Here is a 542-nt window from a genome sequence, read left to right as displayed (position 1 = left end):
GAGAATATCGGTGAAAAATGACACAGGTTTAGAAGATTTGAAGCTGAGATGGCAGGTGAGCTGAGTATTTATTCCACTGGAAGACCCTATGATGACACGGCCTTTCGGAAACATCACAGAAAGCGGGTGAGCCTCATCACCATCAAGAAGGCTCACTGTGGGAATCTGGACATTTAACGTGGAATCTCTGTTCAAAATGAAAAAAAAAGATAGCTCAAAATACATGCAAGTAATTGGATGTAAATGTGTTTCCCTCTGCTTATTGAACCATTCAAAAAAATTAAACAAGTATTTAAAATAATATGCCCAATTATTAAAGTTATTTTTGCATCATCTCTTACGTTCTGGTCCCAATATAAGATGGATAATATATTAATGTGACCACATAACATGATCCAAAGTTCCTTTTCTCCTCTAAGAACTACAACAGAGGATTATAACACGTGATTAAATACAATGTGCTTTTATCGACAGCCATGATATAAAAAGTATTGCCCTTAAATACAGCCTTATAAAAATTTACCAAAAATTACCACCTTGAA

At 34.9% G+C, this 542-nt stretch overlaps 1 protein-coding gene across 1 annotated transcript in view; it reads right to left on the bottom strand.

Moving 5' to 3' along the window:
- Positions 1-542, bottom strand: part of CFAP47 (cilia and flagella associated protein 47) — a 492,482-nt gene that overhangs the window by 366,953 nt on the left and 124,987 nt on the right. Inside the window, 1 exon segment of the mRNA XM_077760783.1 lies at positions 2-187. Within this exon segment, the coding sequence (XP_077616909.1) occupies positions 2-187 (186 nt within the window).

This window comes from Crocuta crocuta, unplaced genomic scaffold, assembly GCF_008692635.1.
Source record: "Crocuta crocuta isolate KB4526 unplaced genomic scaffold, BGI_CrCroc_1.0 scaffold696, whole genome shotgun sequence".
Classification (NCBI taxonomy): Eukaryota; Metazoa; Chordata; class Mammalia; order Carnivora; family Hyaenidae; genus Crocuta; species Crocuta crocuta.
Note: the sequence above shows the minus strand (reverse complement) of the source record. Positions and strands in the feature narration are given on the sequence as shown.